This window comes from Micromys minutus (genome assembly GCF_963924665.1).
Source record: "Micromys minutus genome assembly, chromosome: 1".
NCBI classification, from domain to species: domain Eukaryota; kingdom Metazoa; phylum Chordata; class Mammalia; order Rodentia; family Muridae; genus Micromys; species Micromys minutus.
The window spans coordinates 220,843,619-220,865,702 of NC_137969.1; the positions used below are offsets into that span (position 1 = coordinate 220,843,619).

Consider the following 22,084-nt stretch of genomic DNA (forward strand, 5'->3'; position numbering starts at 1 on the left):
GGCTTAGCCAACACTAGTTTGAGAGATGGGAGCTCTACCCTGGTTGCTGGGTTTCCATGGTTTATTGTGGTGGGCAGATAAAGCAATCCGTTCCCTACCCCTTTCTTTTTTGAGATGGCGGTTCTCACTGTGTTGCTCTGACTGTCCACACACTCACGAGCCTCTGCTTCCTTTAGGCTGGGAATAAGGGCACACACCACCATGCCTAGCATTAAACATCTCTCTTAGGCACAGGGCTCCATGCATCTAGACGGCGACTTTAGGGCGAGAGCCCTACCTGCTTGTGCTATTTTACTTTACCCAAAAGAGGCGACTTGTGCCTCCTTCCGGGTTTCTCTGACCCCGTTATGGGAGCACGGTTCATCTTGGCAGGGAAGGTATTTCGGGAGGAGCACAAGGAGGCCGTCACGGGAGCATCTGCTACAGGCAGCCGCAGTTAGAAACAGAAAGCAGTGAGTCTTTGTGCTTAGCTCGTCTTTTCCTTTTCCTTCAGGCCAGAGCCCCAGCCCACGCACTTCTCACGTTACGCTATCTACTCTGGACGGTCCCTCACAGACCCACCCAGAGCCCACATCTCCACGGCGATGCTAAATACCACCCAGCTGACACCCACGATTAACAATCACACCAATATAAGCTCTTGGAAAGCTAAGATCCTGTCTTCTTAAAAATTAAACAAAAATTACTATTATTTGTCATCACGTGTGTGAGTGTGGCACAGGCATGCCGTGGCCTGCCTGTGGAGAAGAGGGTAACTGTGTGGACTTGGCTTTCTCCTTCCACTTTGGTGGGTTCTGGGGATTGAACTCGGGCTGCCAGGCTTGCATGGTGACCTCTGTGCTTGCTGAGCTGTTTCAGCATACCGAGACATACACATAAGTGTGTAATGAATGGAGGTGAACCAGCAAAGAGCAAATGACTAATATGCAAAGGATCATGGCATGCTCTATTTTTACAGTTAGTCTTCATTTCTTGGAAATTCAGCTTTATTTTCCGATTGATATATTTTTATTGTTTATATTTTGAAGTTTTGGTTTTTTTAAAACAACAGTCCATTTCACATCCTTTTGCACAGGTCTGGGTCAGTCAGTGTGACAGATTTTAAGTCAAGCTGGAGAAGTGGCATGGCTTTTTTGGCTGTCATTCACGCCTTGCGACCAGACCTGATTGACATGGACAGTATGAAGCACAGATCCAACAAAGACAACCTGAAAGAGGCCTTCAGGATCGCAGAACATGAGCTGAAGATCCCCAAGTTGCTGGAACCGGAAGGTAGACAGTCTTCTTTCTTTTGAAATCTCCTTGTCCAGCATGTAGTTGAATTGAAGCTGCATCTGTGTGTTGCACCTGTGCACTTCACACCTGTGCTTCACACCTGTGCCCTTCACACCTGTGCACCTCACACCTGTGCTTCACACCTGTGCCCTTCACACCTGTGCACCTCACATCTGAGTTAACATCACAACAGTGTATTTTCCTGCCCGAAGACCTAGATCTTAATTGAATTTCATGGAATTGGGACTTTGCAACAATGGCCTGACTTTTGTCCTTGAGGGAGGGAAGTCTCAGCTGAATGCAAGCCACACCTTTACTGAGAGTAATCTGAGCCCCTGACTTAATTTCCTTCTGCTATATTTGGTATTGTGTTTTTAATTCTGTTTTTCCTGAGCTACAGCTCTCCTGTAAGGATCTTTCGGTCTTTTACACTCATCTATGTGTCTCCAGTTCCAGATCTTTCTCTGTGGTGGATGGAGAGCAGTGATTGCTGCTTTCCTAATCTCCTTATGTGGTTAGCCACGTTTGGCATCCTTTCTGCTGGTTCCTTGCGTTTGATTACTAACAAGAAAATTCTAAAATGCCAACTTTAACTTTATAGAATTATTATTAAAATAATTTCTTTCTGAAGAACAAAGAATAATTTCTTTCATATGGATTGTATTGCTTCTCAGATATTCCAATACATGTTTGTAAAAAAAAATTAATGTAGGTCTGGGAGCCAAATATAGAAGAATCTTTGAGTTTGAGGTCATTCTGGTATAACATAGCAAGTTCTGGGCTAGTCAGATCTACATAGTGAGGGCCTGGCTTTAAAAATAAGAAGGAAGCAAGGAAGGGAAGAAAGAAGGAAGGAAAGTAAGCTGGGTTAGCAGGATTGTTCAGTGGATAAAATTATTTGCTGCCAAGTCTGATGATCTAATACAGTTCTTGACACTCACATGGTAGGAGAGAACCAACTCTCTCAAGTTGTCCTTTGACCTCCATGTGTGTGCTATGATGTGTGCCTCTCCTCATCCAAATAAAGAAGTGCCAAAAAAACCAAGTTCTAACAGTGTATCTAGGATTAGTGAAAAGTGCACTGAGCCGGCAGATGCAACTTGTAGTCATAGCTGCCTGTGCAGGAGTGCAGATTAGACACTGTCTGTGCCCGCCTCTCCAAACACGTGCGCCAAGACGTGCTTATTATAAATTTGACTTCTGTAAAGATCTCGTGGCATGTAATTAATAAACAACAAAGAGTATGATATATTTTAATATGAAGTCAAAATAGACTGAGATTGCTTTTGTTGAATTTTCCCATACTCTTGCATATCAGTTTGGGTTGTTATGAGGTAACAATATAAATATGTTGACACGTAGGAGAAGTAGCAAGTATATCATAATCCCACTTTCTCTTTGGTGCTATGAATTATTTCTTTCCTGAATCGAATATTAGTTTTTAAACAATGTTAATTGCACCATGACAGCTCTAGACAGGACATATTTTTAGTATTTTTAATTTTTTTTTATCATTAACAATTGCCCCAGTGGGTTCTTTAGAAGTCAGTAAAAGGACAAATCAAAGGCTCAGACCTGCCCTTTTGTGGTATAAACAGAGCCATCATGGTGGTTCAGTTGCTGTCACCAATCATGGAACAGCCCAGCTCTTTCCTCATTCAGATGCTCTTGAGTGTTGGCGCGCACCTGTGGTCCCAGGACTTAGGGAGGTGAGGCAGGAGAGTCAGCTGAGACCAGTCTGGCCCTGTTTGAAAACATATAAATAAATACAAATAAAGATTTAGTACACATGAGCAATTCTGTAAAGCATAAATCACAGCCAAAAATGAAGCCCTTCCATTGGGAAGGGTTAAATCTCAGTACTTATTTTCTTGTTTTTAAGACAATTATTTTTCTTACATGTAACACAACTACTGGCCCATTGAAGTCAAGTTTACTCATTTGATGTAGTGTAAGTGAGCTCTGAATGTCCTGAAGAAGCCTCTATACAAGGAACACTTGTGGAAATGGTTTACCCTACAGGTGCCTAGTTGAGTGTACCAGGAATCAGTTACGCCTGTCTAGTGTTGTCTCCAGAAAGAGGAATGCTTTCATTGCCTTCTCTCGACCCCTCAGATGGCTGTGTCATCCCATAAACAGCATCCAGGGCGATGCTGTGTTTTTTAAGGGATGTTGATGGTGTAATGCCAGCCTTTCAGCTACTTCCGCCTGACTAAAAAAAATCTAAGTTCTGAACTTCTGCGCAGGGGCGGAGCCAGGAGGATGAGCAGCGTGCAGGGCTGGTCCACAACTTTAGTTAATTCAAGAGCCTCTGAACCCAGTGGCCTAGGCCATCCTTGAGAATTAACTATGGGAAGCCTCTCCTGCCACTGATGGATGCTCTGGTGTGTCTCACAGATGTAGATGTCGTGAATCCTGATGAAAAGTCCATCATGACTTATGTGGCCCAGTTCCTGAAGTATTCGAAGGATGCTCCTGGCCCTGGAGGTTCAACACAGGTATGTCTGCCTAGCTGCAGGTATGTCAGTTTCTTTTGGTTGTACACTAATAGTTTGATTTGAAAAGAAAACAAACACAAAAAACAAACCCTGAAATTGAAGTTGCACACACAACTTAAATGTGCAATTCATGACTGGCAATGGTGACACACACCTTTAACCTAGTAGTGCTCAGGAGACAGAGGCAGGTAGAACTCTGAGTTCAAGGCCAACCAGGTCTACAGTGTGAGTTCCAGGACAGCCAGAGAAACCTTGCCTTGAAAAAAACAAACAGGGGCTGGATAGATAGCTGAGAGGTAAAGAACCCTGGCTGCTCTCCTAGAGGTCCTGAGTTCAATTCCTAGCAACCACAGGCTGGCTCATCAGCATCTCTAATGAGATTTGGTGTCCTCTTTTGGCCTGCTGGCATACATGCAGGTAGCATGCTGTATACATAGAAAATAGGAAAATCTTGGAAAAAAAAACCAAACATGCAAGTATGTAAAACATACATGGAGTCATAGTTTCAATATCCATAATGTTTCTTTTTAAAAATTATTTATTATATATAAGTACACTGCAGCTAACTTCAGACACACCAGAAGAGGACATCAGATCCCATTACAGATGGTTGTAAGCCACCATGTGGATGCTGGGATTTGAACTCAGGACCTCTGGAAGAATAGTCAGTGCTCATAACCACTGAGCCATCTCTCCAGCAACCATAATGTTTCAATATGCTTCTTTTCTAGGCTTATTCCAGGAAACTAATATTTTAATTTCTTCCGCTATACTTTGTTTTGTCTTTTGTTTGTTTGTTTGTTTGTTTTTTTAATTAAGTTCATGTGATGGTCCAATCTCTGCTGAGTTAATTAAACCGCTTCATTAGTTCTGTGTTATGGTGGTAAATCGCATGGATATCAACTTTAAATGACTCACGTTTATTTTAGCCGCTAGTTTGAGAGGTTGGGTCGTAGCCAGCCAGCATTGGACAGTGTCTGACAGAAGCAGGGAAGTAGAGATGAGAAAGAGACTGGAGTTCAGTGGTCCCCTTGGGATATGCCCTCTGTGATATGAAGCTTAGCGCTAGGTCCAACCTCTTAGTTTCTTCCCACTGTGTGCTGCTGGGACCCTCTCTAGTGTTTAAGCCTGTGACGTCATCATTCCAGAGCCAAACTATAGTCGGCATTGCATAGGATGAGTTATAAACTGAGCTGCCTGATTTTGTTTTTGGGAGGACAGGGTCTCTCTATGTAGTCCTGGATGCCCTCACTTTATAGACCAGGCTGCCTCCTGAGTGTTGTGGTTAAAGGTGTGTGCCACCACACTTGACTGTTTATTTGGGTATTTTGTCTGCATGTCTGTCTGTGCACCATGTTCATGCCGTGCACATGATGGCAGAAGAGAGCATTGGATTGCCTAGAACTGGAGGTAACAGACCACAGCTCACAGCCATGTGGGTGCTGGGAACTAAACCCAGGCGAGCTCTGGCAGAAGAGCCTGCAGTGTGTCGACCACCCACCGTCAACTCCAGTCGTTCTGAATAATTTAGAGATAATAAAATTTTGCTCTATTGTGACTTGTATTTGTTTTAGTGAAATATTCCTATACTATAAAATTAAGCTATTTAAAGTGTCTAGTTCAGTATTTTTTAGGCATTTATACAACATGCGGCCATTGCTCTCCAGTTTAACAAAATCCTCCAGCTGGCAGGTTTTGTCCCCTTTTGCTCATAGCTTGGTTGGTATGGAACTGTCGGAATGGAACTATGTGCTCCACCTACAGGGAGGCGTTGTGCTCTGCCCTTGGCCTTTGCTCCTGGAGATTTCCTGGAATCCCTGCTAAGTGGTTTTTGATTACTCAGTTTACAACCCCTGAGCTGAAAAGAAACTTCTTAGGTCTGTGAAGATAAATGAGTGTGGTGAATGTAGCACAATCCTAGTAAAATCGGCATTATTTTAAAAGTTCTTTTAAATGGCTTTCTCAAGCATGTTTACATAGCTTTTGTGTGATGAACTAGGCAGCCTCTCCAGTGGTAATGGCAGAGGCTGTCAGCAACTTTGTTGCTGATTCCGGAAGTGACTTTCGGGGAGACACTAGGCTTAGAAATGTGATGCTCATTTCTGACTTGCCGAGAGGCTTTTCTTTCCTAATTAATATTTATATAAAATTACAGATTCAATTGACTATGAAATTGGGAACAAAAATATTAAGCCTCCTTTTTGTTTACTAGAATAAGAAGGCAAGTGAATGGGAAACTGTAACCTCCGGATTTACCCTCCAGCAGAAAAATGTGCATTTAGTTAGTTGTGAGCAAGCCCACTGAAACTCTCAGGGGAAAGGGCACCCCTCACTGCTATAGAACAGCACACCCCAAAACGGTGCTAGTGTGTTTGTTGTTGTTTGTTTAATCTTAAGGTATTCGTGATATTTTTTGGTGTGAAGGCAGTGGAACTGCTACAAAGTGATTCAGGAGGTTGTCATGATGGTAACATGAGAGGGTAAAAATGCTTGGCCTTTACTGAACAAACCTTTTGACCTTAGTTCAACCTCTGCCACCCTGTGAAGGTGGAAGGTGAGTGCTGACTCCACAGGGCTGTCTTCTGACCTGTGTCATATGACCATATTCTTGGCTTGCTATGTATGTGTGCTCACCTCATCATCCATAGTGATAAATAGCATTAAAAATTAGGAAGTGACCTATATGATGTTTCCTAGAAAACTAAAGAACATTAGAAATGAATAGGCCATCTATCTACCTACCTATCTACCTATATCAATTAATCAACCTATCTATCTGAAGATTTGTTTACTTCTTTTTTTTTTTTTTTTTTTTTTTTTTAAAGACAGGATTTCTCTGTGTAACCCTGGCTATCCTAGAACTTTCTGACTAGTCCAGGCTGGCCTCGGACCCATCAAGCAGATCATCAGGCAGAGAGCCATGTGCCTTCTAAGTGCTAGAATTAAAGATGGTCTTTTATTTACTTTTATGTCTCTGCATGTTTGCCTAGATGTATGTGTGTGTGACACAGGTGTGCTTGGTGCCTATAAAGTGTGTGTGGAGCCAGAGGAGGGCATTGGATCCTGTAGATTTATGTTAAGATGATATGTGATTGGACAGTGGAGAGGTAAGCGGAGAAGGGGTAGGAAAACAAAAGAGGAGCAGAGATTGGGGGGGCGATGAAGATGGAGATCGAGAAGGGTGATCTGGACCCAGGTGAACTTAATTGGCGCTAGGTAGATATGAATATTTTAAGGGATTCTATAGGTCTTATCTCATACAGAAGGGCAGTTTGTATCGTTGTTTATGGGATGTAATCATATTGTATAGAGGGTTTGTGAATTGAGAATTAAATATATAAGTCTACATAAAAAGCTATCAGGCCTTAGAGTCATGTTTGTACTGGGTGGTGGGGTAAAGAAACACCCCGGGGCAGAAGCACCAGGGCGGGCGGAGTGAACTGTCAGGGAAGGGAATCTTATGGAGAGTGTAGCTCGTAGACCGAGTGACAGAGTCCGTGTGTTTGGCTCCAAACTAGAGCGGCATCCACGGAGTGAGACCATGAGGGCCAATAAAGAAATAAGCCATTCCATTTCCAATATTAGCTGCAACAGGATCCCCTGGAAGTGGAGTTACAGACAAAGGTGAACTGCCATGCGGGTGCTGGGAACTGAACCCATGTCCTTGGGAAGAGCAGTGATCACTTTTAGCCTATGTGTACCTCTCAGTACCCATATATATATATACACACACACATACACACACACACATATACACACATATATATGTATATTCTTTTGAGAAATCCTTTTTTGCAATATGATTTTGAGGTGTTAGTGTCAGTCTGTTTTAAATGTAAAGTGTTACAGGAACCAGCAGAGCTTCTCTTGGCGAGTCATTGGTATATAATAACAATCCATTGCTCCTTTACACTGTCAATTTTGTTTCTCATAGAAATCACTCATAGCTTAAATATATGTGTGTGTGCATGTTTACATGTGTGAATTACAGGCCAAGGTGAGGGATGCTATGGTCTGGCTAACTCTGCAAGAGAAGAGATTACAGAAGATGCTGACGGATTCTGCCAGTGAGACCTACTGTAACAAGTATCATGTGAGTAAGGCTGTAGACACTCGCTTGTACTTATTTTGGGAAGAGTGGTAGAGTATACATTAGAAAAGTACCGTCTTTGGGTTTCTATTGCTGTGAAAAGGCACCATGACCAAAGCAACTCTTATGAAGGAAAACATTAGGTTGGCTTACAGTCCTAAGGTTTGGTCCATTATCGTCACGGCAGGAAACATGGCATCATGCAGGTGGACATGGTGCTGGAGAGGTAGCTGAGAGGTCTACATCCAGGCAGCAGGAAGACTGAGACACAACAAGGCCACACCCACTCCAACAAGGCCACACCGCCTAATAGTACCATGCCCTATGGGGGCCATCTTCATCCCTGCTACCACAAGTACACTTCGGAAAACTCTTAAGAGAGTATTTAATATTAAACAACCCCCGACTTGGTACTGAATTCTAGGACAGTGCCTCTGAAGCCTTTTTGGATGCTTTCGTTAAATACAGGGTTAGAGTTAGAACCATATTGTTAATATGGTTCTCGATACTGCTGGTCCACAGAATAGTTTGAGCTACAGGGCTCCACAGCAAGGGATGCCAAACTATAGCCCCTGGCCCTGGACTCCTCCACATTTAGTTTTATGTTGTACCTGGACCTAAGCTGTTAGGAAGGACACCAAATGGTCCACAAGGCCTATTTATCATCTTGCCCCCTGTAATGTTCTCCAGTCCCCATTTTTGAGGAGACCATTCCCTCATCATGAATACGGAAGGAAAGGGGGAAAAGCTTATCAATTGCACTTCTCAGGATTATAGTACAGGGCTTCATCCAGGAGTCCTGCGTACAGTAGTGATACCGTCCCTGAACACTGACCATATGCAACGGAACACCCTTGCTGACAAGTCTCCTACAGGCTAACTCATCTCCCTGAACTTGGTGGTGTTCATTGAGTTTCACACATAAAGACGCTGAGGTTTGGAGAGACTAAATGGCCTCTCTGGATGTATACAGCGTCTCAAAAGTAGAGTGTGGCTTTAAGGCTCTCTATTTTTTTTTTTTTTTTTTTCACATTTTGTTGGCTTTCCAGGACATGTTAGTTATTAACTGTACAGTCCTTGAGGGAGCAAAGGAAGGTTTCTTAGAACCCATTGTCTGTGATTTTGTGCTTCCCACCAGCTTTCCGTCTGAATAAGGATGACATTGTCAGATGCTTGCACAGCCCTTAGCGCTGTCTGGGCCTCCGTTGCCCTGAGGGAGCTGGATGAATCAGCCTTTCCAAATCCAACACTGAATGGATCATGTGACTTGTGGACTATGCCATCCTGCCTGGCTCACAGTCTGAAGGGGAGGAAGGGAACAAAAATTCTCTTCTTCCTTTGGTCAGAACAGCACAGGGTCTATAGCATCTGTAGGAAGGAACTATGTGCTTCTTCCCCAAGGCGCATGCTTGGGACCGAAGAGATGCTCACTGTTCAGTGGACGTGCCTCGTCTCCAGTAGGTCTTTGGTTTAGAAATGTATCTTAGGCTCATGTTTCTTCCATAAAAAGTTTTATGAAATCATTAATGATCAGAGATAAAGTAAATTATTTGGTATTTATTTATTTATTTATTTATTTATTTATTTATTTATTTATTTTCAAGGCTAAGTAATACTAATTTTTTTCACCCTGCCCTTGAATTCTTGAGTTCAAATAATTTTTTCCCCCAGCCTCTCACATATCTGGGACTATCAAGGTCCCTACCAACATGCCCAGCTTCCACTAAGTACAGACATTATTAATGACCATGTAATGTGTTCACGTAGAACTGTAACTCTAAAACACTAATACTGCATACACGTGCAAACCAAGAAAAACTTTGTTCAGAAATTCTGAGTGCAGGCAGAAGAGTCTTAGTTAGACAGGATGCATTGGGAAGAGTTAAATATCTCTGTTAGTCAGAAGCCACTTTGAAAATCATCCTGTGGCTCAGATGTGTGTGCCATGCACCTGGGAAGCTGAGACAGGAGGATTGCTGAAAGTCTGAGGCCAGCTTTGGGTACATATCGAGTTCCGTACCAATTTGAGTGACAGCGTGAGACAGGTGGTAGCTGCCTTGTCTGCTCTGAGTGGGGCAGATTTTCACACGTGGCATCATGAGTGATCTGATGTCTAGAGACATGGCTTTGACATTCTCTTGCAGGAGAAACCCTGTAACTGACACTGTGGGTGATTTTGCTGTCACTCACTTTATCAGGTCAGTGAAGGGACATGGGATTCGAAGGTTTTAACCCTTGCCTAAGCCAGACTTTAGCATAACCTTTATCTATAGACCTCTAATTAGCAGATTGCATCCTATACACAGAATGAAGTGCTCCAAGGCTATCATGAAATGCTCTTCTGCTTGCAGAGTCTGTTGTCCTTCATGGAGTCACTGAACGAAGAAAAGGAATCCTTCGTGGATGTCTTGTCAATGAACGGGAGGGTGAAAGAGCCAAATGAAGATGAGTTACGGTTGAGACAAGGCTGGACCAGCCTCATGCACCAGGTGACTGTGTTGAACCTCTTAGAACTCCTCTGGGGGCAGCTTTGTTAGGTAATGTCTTTAGCCTTTCATCAGGAATTCTCTAGGAGACAGGAGAGATGTTTTCTCAGAGCGTAGGGACATGCTTTGTCCCCTCCCCATAATGTTATTTACATAGGAGAAGGTAATGGCATTCTGCTTAAATACAAGATTATCCAAAGCTATGCTGGCCATCAATTCTTGGTTTACCAGAGTGGATAACGTAGTATTTCCTACTGGAGGTGATTGATGTTTTGGGTGAGCTGTACCATCTTCCCTCCCATCATTTGCCAGGATCAATACATTTGACAAGTTATGTGGACAATCTGGAAACACATGTAGGATGATTGTGTTTGTGAGTGTTGTATACATTTATGGTTTTCATTCTCTTGAGATTATTAAAATTTGGTTTATGGTCCAGCCTACACCTTTGGAGAAGCTTGTATTCTTCAGCAATTTTGTGTGATTAATACCAGTTAAGGCAAGGTGGCTAATACTTATGTCCAGCCTCTCTGTGTCTTGACTGGCTTTTCTCTCGTTCTATAGCTGCTAAAAGGGAAGTTTAACATCTATGGAAACCTCTCTTCAATTCTGTCAAGTTCTGCTTTGTGCATTTAAAAACATTAAGTGTGTAATCGATTCATGAGAGTTTTATCTTTCTGACGCACGCACACTTTCTGAAATACCTCACTAAATAGACTCCTAATGCTTGCTGAGGCTATTTTGCTTTGCTGCTGCTTCATCTGATATGCATGTCGTGTTCTGACCCTGGTGTTCTGATGCTGTTTGAATTAGACATTCTCTCCTCATTTATTTCAACCCATCTGAGTCTTTATAGTTTATCTACTAAAGACACACATGGGTGTTTCTTATTTATTCCGACAATTCTGACCTTTTAATGCAAGTGTTTAATATGTTATTAATATTCTTCTTATCATGTAATTCACTTATCATTTTCCTCTTTGATTTATGTGCTTCCTCTATTTTTGAATCTTCATTTTATTAAAAAATTCTGTTTCAATATGTCTGTCAGTTTTGGCCTTTTTTGTTTATTACATGTTTAGTGATTGCTCTAGGGGTTATAATTTACATTATAAACTGTTTGTAGTTTAAATTTTAAGCTGTACAATTTCTTATGCAACTTTTTAAAAATGTAACATTTGTTTTTCAAAAGCTCTTTTTTAAAAAAACTTTGCTTTATTATTATTATTTTTTAAATGCCTGTTTGTTTTCTAACAAGAGACAGTGTGTGGATACAGAGGGGAGAGGAGATTATAGTCACATTGTATTATATAAAAAGTCTATTTTTAAATTAAAAGAAAAATATGTATTCTAGTTTGAATTATGTGCACAGTTCAGATGTGCACATGAGTGTGGGCGTTTGCAGAGGCAAAGGCATTGGGATGTCTGGAAACTGAACTTGGTCAGGCACACAGAGTGGATGCTGGGAACCAAACTTGGGTCCTCTGCAAGAGCAGCACACAGTCTCAACTGCTGAGTCATTTCTTCAATCTCCCCTGCCCTGCAAAAAACCTACCATTCAAGTAGTTAACCTCTCCTGTTTGTTATGCTGTGCTTGTTTTATATATAAACATATATGTGACATATATAATATGTATATTTATATGTATATGTACATTGCTCTGAGCAACTATGTCTTAAGGATTTTTTTGAAGTTTATTTTTATTTGTAATTTTGTGTGTGTGTGTGTGTGTGTGTGTGTGTGTGTGTGGTAGCTATGTGCATGTGTGTGCAGGTGCCCATGGAGGTCAGGAGAGCTGGAGTTATGGGAGGTTGTGAGTGACTCTGCATGTATGTTGGGAGCTGATCTGTGCTCCACTGCAGGAGGAGCAATGTGCCTTAACCACTGACTCTTCTCTTCAGCCCCCATTTTAAGTATTCAAGAGAAATCTTCAGTCTTTCATGGTTACCTAGATAGTTACCATTACTAGCTGGACACGGTGGCCACACTTTAATCCCAGAACTTGGCCGAGGCAGGTAAATTTCTGTGAGTTAGTTCAAGGCCAGCCTGGTCTACAAAGCAAGTTACAGGCCAGTCAAAGTTCCATGAGAAGACTCTGTCACAAAAAAACAGGGGGTGGGGGGCATTTGCAATTTCCAGTTCTTATAGATGTTGAGCATTTCCTAATCCCCGCCCCCACGACTTCTTACCTGATAACATATGTAACACAGTAACAGATTGGCTTCATTTTCCTTGATCCCTAAATGTGTTTATTTTGCCTTTATTTTTTAAATTAATTTTATTAATATTTAAATTACATATCTTATGACTTACCTATTTTAAATGAATAATAAAATGGTTGTATGTCTATCTGTGAATGTGTTGTGTGTTGCAAAGTGTATGTGTTCGTAGCATGTGCACATGAGTGGGCAGATGCATGAGTCTGTCTGGAGGCCAAAGAGTAACGCTATCTTTTCTATTGCTCTCTGCTTTCCCGCCTTTGTGTCTCCCTGAGCTGGAAGCTCGCCCTTTTGGCTGCTTTGCTAGTGAGAGAGTGAGCTTTGGAGATTTTTTATGCTCTCCTCCAGTGCTGGAGGTATGGGCACATGCAGCCATGCCCTTCTGTGGAATGCCAGGGCTTTGTGTTTAGGTGCCCATGCTTGACGACCAAGTGCTCTTGCCCACTGAACCCTCCTCTCCTCAGCACTGCTAATGTTTTTAATGAATTTTTTATGTTTATGTGTCCCTGTTTGTGTATCTCTCTGTGTGTATGTATGTGTGTGTCTGTCTCTGTGCATCTCTGTGTATGTGTATGTGTGTGGTTGTCTCTGTGCATCTGTGTGTGTGTGTATGTGCCTGTCTGTCTCTGTGTATCTGTGTATGTGTGTCTGTGTATCTTTCTGTGTGTATATGTGTCTCTGTCTGTGCCTGTGTGTTTATGCATGGGAGTGCAGTTCTCACAGAGGCCAGAAGACATCAGATTGCCTGGAGCCTGAGTTGCAGGCAGCAGTAAGCCATCCTATATAAATGAACTGGGAGTCTAAATTGGGTCCTTTGCAAGGGCAAGCATGCCACCTCTGAGGCTCCCTGTGAAATGATTTTTAAGTGAATTTTTTGAGTTCCTTAAAGATTCGCTCATGTTAATACATTTACAGAGAGACGATGGCTCACTGTTTTCCGTCTAGGTGCTGCACAGCAGACATTTGTGGATCTCTGATTGCTAATCAGGAGTGACAGACTATTTTTGCCATGCCTTTTAAAAAATCATTTACTGGATGCGTTAGGTATGCATGGCTTCCGGAGCCACTCTCTGAGATCTCTTCTGAGGTACTAGTGCAGCATAAGCAATCTTACCTCCAGACAGTAGTGCCCAGTGCATTCTGGGAACCTACCTGTTGTAAAATGACTGTTGTGTAACAACTGGACCATAATAATAATAATAATAATAATAATAATAATAATAATAATAATAATAATAATAATAATAATAATAAAAGCATCGAAGCTGTTGTCTGTATAGTTCAGACTGTTCCAGGCAACAGAGACCTGGCATGATTATTTTTTTCTTTCAGAATATGATTTGGAAATAGTATATTGGAAATCTATTTTTTTATTTACGGGCTCTGCAGATAGTTTTCTTGGTGCAGTGAAATGAGACGTACTAATTTTAAACTCACCAGGCAAATCGAACTAATGCCATCTATACAATTTTGGTTTCATAATTTTGGATATAAGTATATTTTACTTATTTACTAATTTGAAAGTTAACACACCATGTAATGGATTTCATTATGGCATTTTCATATATGCATGTAAGTTAGTAAGTTCTTGTAAGCCTGCTGCAGACAATAGCAACATTACCTGATTCTGACCTGGTCAGACCTTTCATATGTATTCAGCCAAATTAAAAAATAATCCTTTCAGAAAGGAAGTATAGAATAAGTGTTTGTATGTGTGTACGTGTCCAGTGTGGTGGCAGTGTTGGCCTAAGGAGGATTTCTAGTAACCCTGACTAAAACCAGTCAAAGACTACATGGGCATGTGGTGTTTCAGACAGTTCTTTCTGTGACTGACCTTGTTTGGAGGAGAACTTTAAATAGTTCCAATTTCCTCCATCAACTTATTCAAGATTCTCCCAACCTCATTTCCCCACCCCTGCCTTGTGTCCGTTCCAACAGCTTTTAAACTAAGTATCGTCCTCCTCTGCAAGTAGTAAAACAATATTTAGAACTAGGAAGTTTGCCCGTTGATAAAATTCCCTTATTAAGTCAGCCTTGGCTTTCTGAGGCACGTGAAGCTTGTGTGGGTGAAGAAATGGGCTGGGTGCACGCTGACTGCTCTGCCTTACTTCAGATTGCTGAGTGGAGAGCCCAGCTGGATGGCGCCTTGCCTTCACCGCTCAAAGAGACCGAAGTGTGGCTGAAGGATGTAGAGGGGCTTGTGGAAGAAGGGGTGCCGACCTCCCAGAATTACTCTGAAGCCATGACTCTGATCCAAGGGAAAATATCTTTATTCAAGGTGGGAAAAGAAACTCACGGAAAGATTAACCCTTTCTTGGAGTCTGTCCTTGAGGAAGACTGTATTCTAGGAAGAAGAGACTCAAATGTGGTGGCGGCTGAGGATGCTGTAGCATGCGTCCCCTGGGGTCCAGACACTCTCATGGTGGCACCAGCTATAATTCCAGCACTTGGGAGGTAGAGGCAGGAGATCTGGAGTTCAGGGTCATCCTTGGCTTAATAGTAAATCTGAGGTCACCTGGGCCACATGAGACCCTGTGGCAAAAACAACCCCTGATAAAATGGAGATGCTTTCATGTTCACAACTGTTGGGCCATTCAAGACAGAAATCAGGAAGGGTGGAGTCCAGTTGATTCTGAGGCAGCTGTGACATCCGACCAAAAGATGCCAAGGGGAAGAAAACGAGGATAATTGGATTCTCACTGCAAATGCATGGGGGGAAATTTGCTTCGTGAGAGTTAGAGCAGTTACGTCTCTAGAGGGATGGGGCGACTTGGGAAAGCAAAGGATTTTTCTAACGACTTTGCCAAAGACATTGTCTGTCGCCGTTTGGGAAAATGTCCCACCTAACGCCATTCACTCGGCAATGATATGTATGGAAGTCTTAGGTCAGAAGGAAGAGATGAGGAATAGTCATGGCAGCTCGTGCCTATGAGCATAGCACTCTGAAGGCTGAGACAGGAGCATTACCACAAGTCTGAGGCCGGTCTGGGGGCATGGTGAGTTCCAGGCCCGCAGAGGCTACAATAGATGACTCTATCAGGCTTTCTGATGTTTTTTTTGAAAACATGCAGCACAGATATAATGGGCTTCCCTTTCATGGCAGGATTTAGAGATAAATTAGATTTTCATGTTTCTAAATCTCTTTCAGAGTCTGATGGGCAGCCTGGACGATCACTCGAATATCCTCTTGGCTTTTGAAAACAGAGCCGAGAAGAGCCCGCCAGTTGTGCCTCCCGCTAAGCTGGAGGAGATGACAAGACGGTTGGTGACAGTCCTGTGCGACAGTGTCCCGCTCATGTTTAGCAATGGCATTGCTTGCATACCACAGAGACTTTGAGACAATGTCAGACATAGTTGTTTCTGTATCTTGAGAGCCACACCTGCATGGTTTTGTAATAGCTGCATAGATGCTCACATTCTGTGTCACCGAACACTAGACCGCCACGATGGGGCTTTGCGTTTCTGAGTGTGCTCATTTTTCACATTTGGAAACGCGGGCTCCTCACAGTCACCCTGTCCGTGTCTCACGAGGATAGCAGATCAAGGCAGGGGGTAGATAAGTGCACATTTGTAGAGTACAAACAGGGACAGAGAGATTCATCATCAGTTATGCACCCTGGCTGTGCAAATCATGAGGACCAGAGTTTAGGTTCCAGTGTGTAACTACCCAGGGGTCCCATAGATACTGAAAACTTCAGCTCAGAGGGATCTGAGGCTTTTTTTTTTCTGGTCTCTGTGTGCATAAGCATCTACAGTCACACACTCATGTGCACACACAGTCATGAAGACATGCATAGACATAAATAAATAAAATAATTTACAAACAACCTGTAAAATGTCATCAGTAGAAAGGCTGGAGAGACGTCTCAGTGAGAGCACTTGCTGCTTTTGCTGGGGACCCACATTCGGCTCCCCAGTAACTATGCTGAGTGGCTCACAACCATCTATAACTCCAGGGGATACAAAACCCTCTTTTGACCTATTTAGACACCTGCATTTACATGGACAGACAGACAGACACATCCTATATACACATTGATGAATAATAACATAAAAATTTAAAAGATACATTATTAGTATAAAAGTCATTTAACTGAGTGTTGTCTGCACCGTCTTGTTTTTCCTTTTCTCGTAAGTAGCTTATAGCAATAATAAAAGAACATTAGCCTTAATAGTGAAACTTTCTTCATATGTAAGCATTAAAAAATTGTAGCTGCATCAAATTATACAGAAGTTTATAAATTCTAAGATGTTTTGTTCCTTAGAGTATTCTCAATAAGGGAATAATTTCTTCAAAAATGTTTTGCTACATTTTTACTTTAGAAATGCTGCTTTATATCTTGTCAGAGTATTTGTTTTACATTATTTTAAGGAGAGAAAAGAGGGAAGGAAGAACACACACACACACACACACACACACAGAGCACAGGCCTGAGGCACCCTTGAACGTACATTTGAGTTCTGTGTGTTCTGTGTGTTTGAATAGAGAAAAGAAATGACAGTATTTCTTTAAATGCCAGACAGATTTCTGACACTTGGTCAATTCTAAAACCTGCCTGTTTTCCAGAATCAACAACATTTTGGGTAAAAACTTCATCCCACTTCTGGAGTTTCATGACTCTAAGTACTCAGTTCTCGCCTTGCTAGATGAAGCGAAGGCCAAGTTGGATGTTTGGAACGGCACTTATGGGAGCAAGGAGTCTGTGGAAATCCTGCTGGAAGACTGGCATGTGAGCTGCCGCAGCCTGGGCCTGGCATTGGCTTTCCTTTCCTGCTTCTGGATTAGCTCAGGAATTCTCCCTGTCGGGGCTTGGGTGTTTGCTGGTAGGGCTCATTAGCTTCAGTTTTCCTGGAGAAAAACACCAGTGGTGGTTAAAGAGGAGCTGGAGGAGTAAGAAGATGAGGGTTGCAGTGGTCAAGATGGAGTTAGGATGGTTAAGCCCCCCCAAAAGGCTTTGCTGTGATTTTTCCCCCGTTATACATTTTTGCTTATGGTCTCTTCCTTTCTGATTTACGCTTTCATTCAGCCATTCCTTTTTTCTTTGAAAACTTTGATCTTAGTGCCTCAAGTTTTATTTTGAAATTTTAAAAATATAGTTTCAATTACTGTGATTCATTGGTGCATGCCACCGATGTGGTTGGAGGTCTGATGACAGCCTGTAGGAGTCAGTTCTCTCCTTCTGTCCTATGGGTCCCTGGGTTTGAACTTAGTCCTTCAGGCTTGGTGGCAAGTGCCTTATTTACAGTGGCATCATCTTGCTGCCCTTCACCAAAGTTTGAGTAGGAAATGGTTTAAATGCCTCAAAGAAAAACATGTTACAAGCATAGGAGTGTCCATGCAGAAGTTCAAATGGAAGCCCCATGGCCCCTTCCTTACCACCTTTTCCCACTGCTTTTAACCTGCTTCTTTTCCTTTGCTTTCGGGAATGAAGGGTGAGGAGACTTGAAACACTCAAAATTATAAATTTCAGAGGAAAATGGAAAAGGATGATGGAGACATACATTATTTGTTTATGATTGATCATTTAAATACTATGCGCTTCCAAATTAGGGGCATAATTCTAAATTGGACTAGGTCTTATTTATATATAAATATGCAGAGCAATACTACATGTAATTTTTCTATTTCTCTGGAGTTTTTTTTTTTTCTGGGCTTTTGTTTGTTCATTCGTATTTTGAGACTGGGTTTTATGTAGTGAGGCTGGTCTTAAACTTCCAATCCTCCTGTAAGCGCTAGAGTACAGGAGTGTAACATCATGCCCTGCTTTGGATTTATGTTTCACTAGTTCAGTAATCACAGTAGTTAGCTAGCACAAAATAGAAATATAATCAGTGGTTCTTAGTGCCCCCAATGGTGTAACACTTTAATGCAGTTCCTAATGTTTAGAGATGCTCCAATCATAAAATTATTTTTGTTGCTACTTCATAATAGTAATTTTGCTACTGTTATGAATCGTAATGTCAGTATCTGTGTTTTCTGATGGTCCGATGCAACCCACAGGTTGAGAACTCCTAGGATAATAAATGGAGTTTAGAGTCAGCTCTGGGTTACCCCACGGTTTTCCATAGCTGATCTAGTTAATGGAAGTTTCACTGATGCCTTGTGCAGGTGGGGATAGCTTCTGAAAAGGTAACCTAATGTAGCTAATGAAGACTTATTAATTAGTGTGAATAAGGCCTGTGAAACAAAAACAATCGATACAGTTACACAGTGGTACTAAAACAGGGGAAGTAGACTTGGACTTGCTATGAGTGATGAACTTGCCTTTTCCCAGTAACAGGAAGCAGTAGAAAGTCACATGACCATGGTAGGCTAAATCTGCAGTGACAGCCCTGTCACTGTGCTCTTGCATCTCCTAAGTCCTCGCCACTTCTCACGAAGCATTCCTCACATTTCTGCTCCTGCAGCTGGTGGCATTGCCGTGCTCAAACATTGCTTGACATCTGGATTTCTTGGCACATTTTCAAAAGTAAAATCTGTCAATATTTTTTTCCTCTCCTTCGCAGACATTTACTGGAGAGAAAAAGTTCCTAGCTCAACTTGACACTTCTTTTCAAAAATGTGAAGAAATGTATAAGAACTTGGGTAAAGTATCCTAGTTGCTTTTCAATGGGACAGCTATCATTTCAAGATGACATTCATTTTACTTCGATGGCTTGTATCTTAACTGTTTACAGGGATGTTTTCCTTGGAACATTCTTTTGCTTTTAATATTGTTAGGGGACATGCCTGTTTGTTGGTTAATGCAAATAGTTTTCTTCATGTTATTTACAAAGACTGTTTTGTAAGACTGATTCTGTTTGCTTCGCTGTTGTAGCCAGAGAATGTGAGAGTATTAAAGAGGAATATTTGATCCTGGAAAAAACTGTTCAACTGTGCAGACAACATATCCATAACACGAAAGCCAGGCTGCAAAGAGTACTGGCATGTTGGGCAACTTATGAAGAAGACCTCTCCATACTAAAGGCTTCTTTTGAGGTGACAAAGAAGGAACAAATTAAAGAGGTATTTTGAAGTCAATGGCTCTGTCCCAGTTTTACGTTTTATTTTTGGCGACTGACTACGTACACTAGTGAAGTTAGGGATCCTCCTGCCTCTGCCTTCTGAGTTCTGAAATTAAAGGCAAGCATTACTATACCCAGCTAGACTTACGTTTGTATTTCTATGTGTTTGGAAGCTCAATTTGACTCTGAAGGTTGTGTGTCAATAAAGGAGCAAACATATCTTCTAGAAAATTCTTCAAGATCTTGGGAAGAACTTAGTTTTCTTCCTAATGCAATTGTCAGAGAGTATTTTTTTCATATTGTGTACACACAATAATACATGTTTACATAAATAATACAGCTTTTAGAAAACACATCACTCCATCAAGAACCTGGAGACAGGTCCTTGGCTTTGTGGTCTAGGCTGGCTTTGGAGTCAAGGCTCTCCTGTTTTCATGGAGCTTCCTTACTGATAGGATGAAGAGATGTACTACCATGCCTACCTAAATCACTGTTTCAAAGATTGCATTTCCATTTAGTTAAAACCTTTTACCCTTAAGTCTTTCCTGAATTTCCCTCCCACAGAGGGTCCCAGACTCATTTGGCCGATAGAGGTCGATACCACCTCTGTAATGGTTTTACTTAGTCTCTAGGCCAAGAATTATTTAACAGTTCCCAATTTAAGCCACCTAGTTTCTAGTTCAGCAACTTAGTAGCAGCAGCTTAATAGGATATAGATGCTGCTGAGACCACTCCATAGTTAAAGGCTCTAACAAGGTCCCCAGCATCATGGTAGAGGTTCAGGATTGTATGTCCAAGATGGCAACTTTTCTGAGTTTATGCATATTTTAATATAAGGTGTGTGGAAGGAATGTCAGTGTAACTATTATTTTTGTATGCTAGCTAGGAAATAGCATGTGTTTCTGTCATTTGTTTTCTTTGTTGAAAGTGGATCGAGCTGGCCTTTCACACTGAACATTTTCCAAACGCAGGAGAATTACTTTGTGGAGAGTGGGTTCTTGGTATAAAAGAAATGCAGAGAGTATAGGAATTTGCAGAGAGCACCTTAGACTTAGAAAGTCCCCATGTCCCCTGTCACATGTGTTGGTCCTACAAGTTCATATCATTGGTTTCCAATAGTTCTTCTGTCTTTCAGGGTCTGATACTAAAATATACATAAACCTGGGGAAAGTTGCCATCTTGAATGTGACTATAAGCCTCTGCTGAGATGCTCTGGGCTGCCAGAGATCTTGAAAGAGAATTTTAATTTTAAAGGAGACTTGGTAGCATTTGTCACGTAGACTCTGTGCCAGTATTACTTATCTGGCCTAGATGACTTAAGTAATTCTTGGCCTTAAAACTTGATGAAACCAGTATCAAGGGAGTATTGCCTCTCTTGAAATTATTACCATGGTGGTATGGCCGCTGCTGATCAAATGAGTCTGGGGACCTTTGTCAGTTTATCAGGTACTTAGAAAAGTTGACCAGGCACTTCTGAAGAGTTCAGGGCCAGGAGGACAGTGCCAGGCACCTGCTGGGCAGCGACCTGAGAAAACAAGCTGGGAAGTTCTCTAGAAGGGAAGTCAGTTTCTCTTCAAAGGCCTTCACACTCAGTCTTGCTGAGAATAAGCCTTAGCAGAGACTTATTATGGGTAATAGAAACACAATTATAACATTAAATATTTCTGTTACGTATCTGTTGTGTAGGTTCCCCTTGAGACCCTCTCGCAGTGGAATGCAAAATACACTTCTTTGAATGAGGCGGGGAGTTTCCTGATTGAAGTCAGCAGCAGAGAAGTTGGTTCATCTGTATCTAAAGAACTGAGAAGGCTGAATAAAAGATGGAGAAAGTTCATCACGAAAACCCCACTCGTAAGTTCTTGTTCCTGATATTATATATGGGGATATAACATGGTATTATATGTGGGGATATAATATGTCGTCATAAACATGAAGCTCAGAGGCAATGAGCAGAATTACAGCTTTAGAATTATCAATACAGCTTTTGTGGAGTATTATCCTTGCAAAGCTCTTCATGCATGTAGGCATGTGTGTGTGTGTATGTGTGGTGTGTGTGTGTGTTTCTCATCTGCTGTCCACATTATTTTTGAGACAAGGTCTCTCACTGAACCAGGAGCTCACCAGATGGCTAGACTAGCTGGCCAGCAAACCCCATTAATCCTGTCTGTAACTCCTCAGCACCGGGATCACTAATGTGTATCACTCGACCTGGCTTTTGTATGGATGCCGGGAGTCTGAGCTCACGCTGGCCTGGCTGTCAGTTTTAGAACTTTATCATCAGTCCACGAGGATGATCTGCACCTGTAGCTTCTATAAATATTCCTTCTCTAGCCGCCCAGCCCTAGATAAGCACCAGTCCATTTCCTTTGTCTACAGATTTGCTAATTTGGACTTTTCTTGTGAATAGAATCATCTGTGCTGCTTCATGACTGGCTGAATGTGCCCTTGGCACAGCGCTTTTAAGGTTCCTGCAGATGTACTGTGTAGCCGAATTTCATTCCTTTCATTGA

The 22,084-nt window shown here is 41.9% G+C and overlaps 1 protein-coding gene across 1 annotated transcript in view; it reads left to right on the top strand.

Annotated features, from left to right (window-relative positions):
• The window catches only part of SYNE2 (spectrin repeat containing nuclear envelope protein 2), a 259,839-nt gene that overhangs the window by 41,251 nt on the left and 196,504 nt on the right, over positions 1-22,084 (top strand). Inside the window, exons 8-17 of the mRNA XM_080930654.1 lie at positions 1,076-1,272; positions 3,673-3,773; positions 7,765-7,866; positions 10,215-10,352; positions 14,683-14,847; positions 15,718-15,830; positions 17,137-17,299; positions 19,077-19,155; positions 19,388-19,575; positions 21,261-21,425. Of these exons, the coding sequence (XP_080786780.1) occupies positions 1,076-1,272; positions 3,673-3,773; positions 7,765-7,866; positions 10,215-10,352; positions 14,683-14,847; positions 15,718-15,830; positions 17,137-17,299; positions 19,077-19,155; positions 19,388-19,575; positions 21,261-21,425 (1,411 nt within the window). The remainder of the gene's footprint in view (positions 1-1,075; positions 1,273-3,672; positions 3,774-7,764; positions 7,867-10,214; positions 10,353-14,682; positions 14,848-15,717; positions 15,831-17,136; positions 17,300-19,076; positions 19,156-19,387; positions 19,576-21,260; positions 21,426-22,084) is intronic.